General features: G+C 68.3%; 1 protein-coding gene across 1 annotated transcript in view; it reads right to left on the bottom strand.

The window, feature by feature from the left end:
* Positions 1-2,365, bottom strand: part of GPR146 (G protein-coupled receptor 146) — a 25,115-nt gene that overhangs the window by 21,905 nt on the left and 845 nt on the right. Inside the window, exon 2 of the mRNA XM_014535272.1 lies at positions 6-127. Within this exon, the coding sequence (XP_014390758.1) occupies positions 6-127 (122 nt within the window). The remainder of the gene's footprint in view (positions 1-5; positions 128-2,365) is intronic.

The following is a 2,365-nucleotide window of genomic DNA, read 5'->3' as shown; positions in this document are numbered from 1 at the left end:
CCCACCTCCAGGTAGAGCAGGGAGAAGGCGGACAGCACCAGCTGGGAGTGCTGGCAGAGGGGCTGGTCCTCGCCCCGACCCGTGCCGTTGAGCGGACCGCAGCTCCACATGGCGCTGGGGCGGCTGGCTGTGGGGAGAGCAGGGAGGTTAGTCGTCACCTGGAGCCAGAGCCCCAGGCCTGCAGGTCCCCAGAGAGCTGGGGACCCCAGAAACGGGTCCTTTTAACAAGGAAGCTCCATGAAAGTCAAGTGTCGCCGCAGGTGCTACCCAGAGCCCGAGGGCCAGGCTAGGAAGGCCAGCGCAGCAGGGATGTCGGGGCCACAGACCCGTCCCTGAGGAGTCTGAGCACCGGGCCACTTGCCCAGGCTGCTCCTGGGGCTCGGCCCCCACTGGCTCACCACCACAGTGGCTGGCAGTCAGGGCCTCTCCCCCGGGCGGGCGCCCTGCAGCCCCTGCTGACCTGGGCCGGAGCCCTCGGGCCTCTGCTCAGTCCTGCCCCTGCCCTTCACCCAGCTCTGTTACTGGAAGGAGATTAAGAACACAAAGTGCCCTCGGACGCTGGTGGCCCAGCCAGGGCACCTCCAGGGGAGGGAGGGCCTGCCTGCGGCCTGGCCTCCCAGCCAGCTCAGCCTCATCAGCCCCTCCCGCTCCAGAGCCACCTGCCAGGGGAGCAGGGACTGAGTGATGGACTGAGTGAGGACGCAGCCTCTGGGCCAGTGAGCACACAGCCGGCCTTCTGGCCTGAATCTGGACTTCCCCACACGCGTGGGAATCGACAGTCCCTCTGCCCGCGTTCCCTGTCTCTCACGGTGCCTGGGTAGCACAGGACGCCGCACAAGCAGCCGAGAGCGGGCAGAGGCGCTGGGCGCTGGTGCACGGTCACGGTGAGCCTGAGCCTCGGAGTAGGAAGCGCTGCCCTGGGAGATGCCCGCACCAGGGGCTGGAGACCTGAGGGACCTGCAGGGGGCGGGGCTCAGGTGACGTCGCCTGTGGGAGCCTGGCCCTGTCCTCCCGCGTCACAGGCCGTGCACGCCCGTCGGGTGGCCTGTCCGTCCAGTGCGTGGGAGGCCTGGGTGGGCTCAGCACTGGCATCTGAGAGAACTGGCAGGAAGAGCAGATCCCCCTTCTTGGGAGGAAAAACTTAGGACCCGATGTAGTTTGGCCCAAGCACCTGTGCTCGCAGGCCAGGTGAGGGCCGCTCAGCAACACTTGTGTCCCAGGCTCAGGCACAGGCACAGTCAGCCCTGCCGGGGCACTGCCCCCCTGGGTGCCATGGACAAAGGGCTCTGCCGCCTGTGGGTCCCGAGCCCGTCCCGTGGCACGTCCCACAAACCTTTCCCGTGTCTGCCATGCCCCACCACCGTGCCGGGGAGGCCCCACCATGGTGGGGAGGGAGGGGGGTGCTGAGACAGGAGTCAGCGCCCCCGTGCCCTCTGACCGCCATGGGGCAGGCGGGAGGGACACCGAGTGTGTGGCAGTGTCCTCACAGCCTCGTGAGCGCCTCCCAGCAGCCCGAGGAGGGGGGTGCAGGCGGTAACGAAAACGCTGGGCAGCCCCGCTCTGCCCACACGTGCGGTTACATCACTGTCCACAGTGTGCCCAGCGGAGCAGTGGGTTCTCCCCCTGCACAGTGCTCCTCGGCCTGTGGGGCTGGATTCCAGGGGAGCAGGTGTGCCAGGCAGCGTCCCCCATGGCCCTGGCGCCTCTGGCACAGCTCAGGGGAAGCTTGGCTGTTCACACGCTGCGGGAGGAGCTGCAGGAGGAGCCGTGCGCGGCACCCTTCAGCTGCCTCCCGCAGTTGCCCTTCTCCCGCTCCCCAGCGAGCCTGTGAGCACAGGGCGCAGGTGTGTGAACGCTGTCTCCTGTCCTGGTGCCCCTCCCTCTCAAGGCTCCTACTGAGCCAGGAGCGTGGGTGTGGGGTTTGTCCACCTGACCTTGCTGTTCCCGTCCCCAGCAAACACTGCCTTCCTGGGGCCACTCCAGCCGTCCAGGCCTTGCCGAGCTGCACGCCCCAGGGCCCCTGGAGTCTACCAGGGTGTTCCCACCTGTCCCCATGGGGGCAGGAGGTGGGACCGCAGCCCCTGGGAGGCAGGCACCCATTGTCACTGGAACAGGTGGCATCTGTCCCTGGGGGTCCGCTGCCAGGACACAGCCCAAGAGATGCGCTCTTGGTCCCACAAGGCTGGCCCTTCTCAGGCCGCCATTGCCCACTTCCTGCCCTCACCTGCCCCGTCCGTGCTCACGTTCTGAGCGCCGGGCCACCGTCTCCTCGCAGCAGCCCCTGCTCCCCTGGCAGGTCTGCGGCCCCCCCAGGCTGTGTGCAGCCTGTTTCCTGCAGCCGGCGGCTCTGTCCCCACTGCGGGCG

Source organism: Myotis brandtii, unplaced genomic scaffold, assembly GCF_000412655.1.
Source record: "Myotis brandtii unplaced genomic scaffold, ASM41265v1 scaffold1408, whole genome shotgun sequence".
NCBI lineage: Eukaryota > Metazoa > Chordata > Mammalia > Chiroptera > Vespertilionidae > Myotis > Myotis brandtii.
This window is presented reverse-complemented; position numbering and strand designations above follow the sequence as displayed.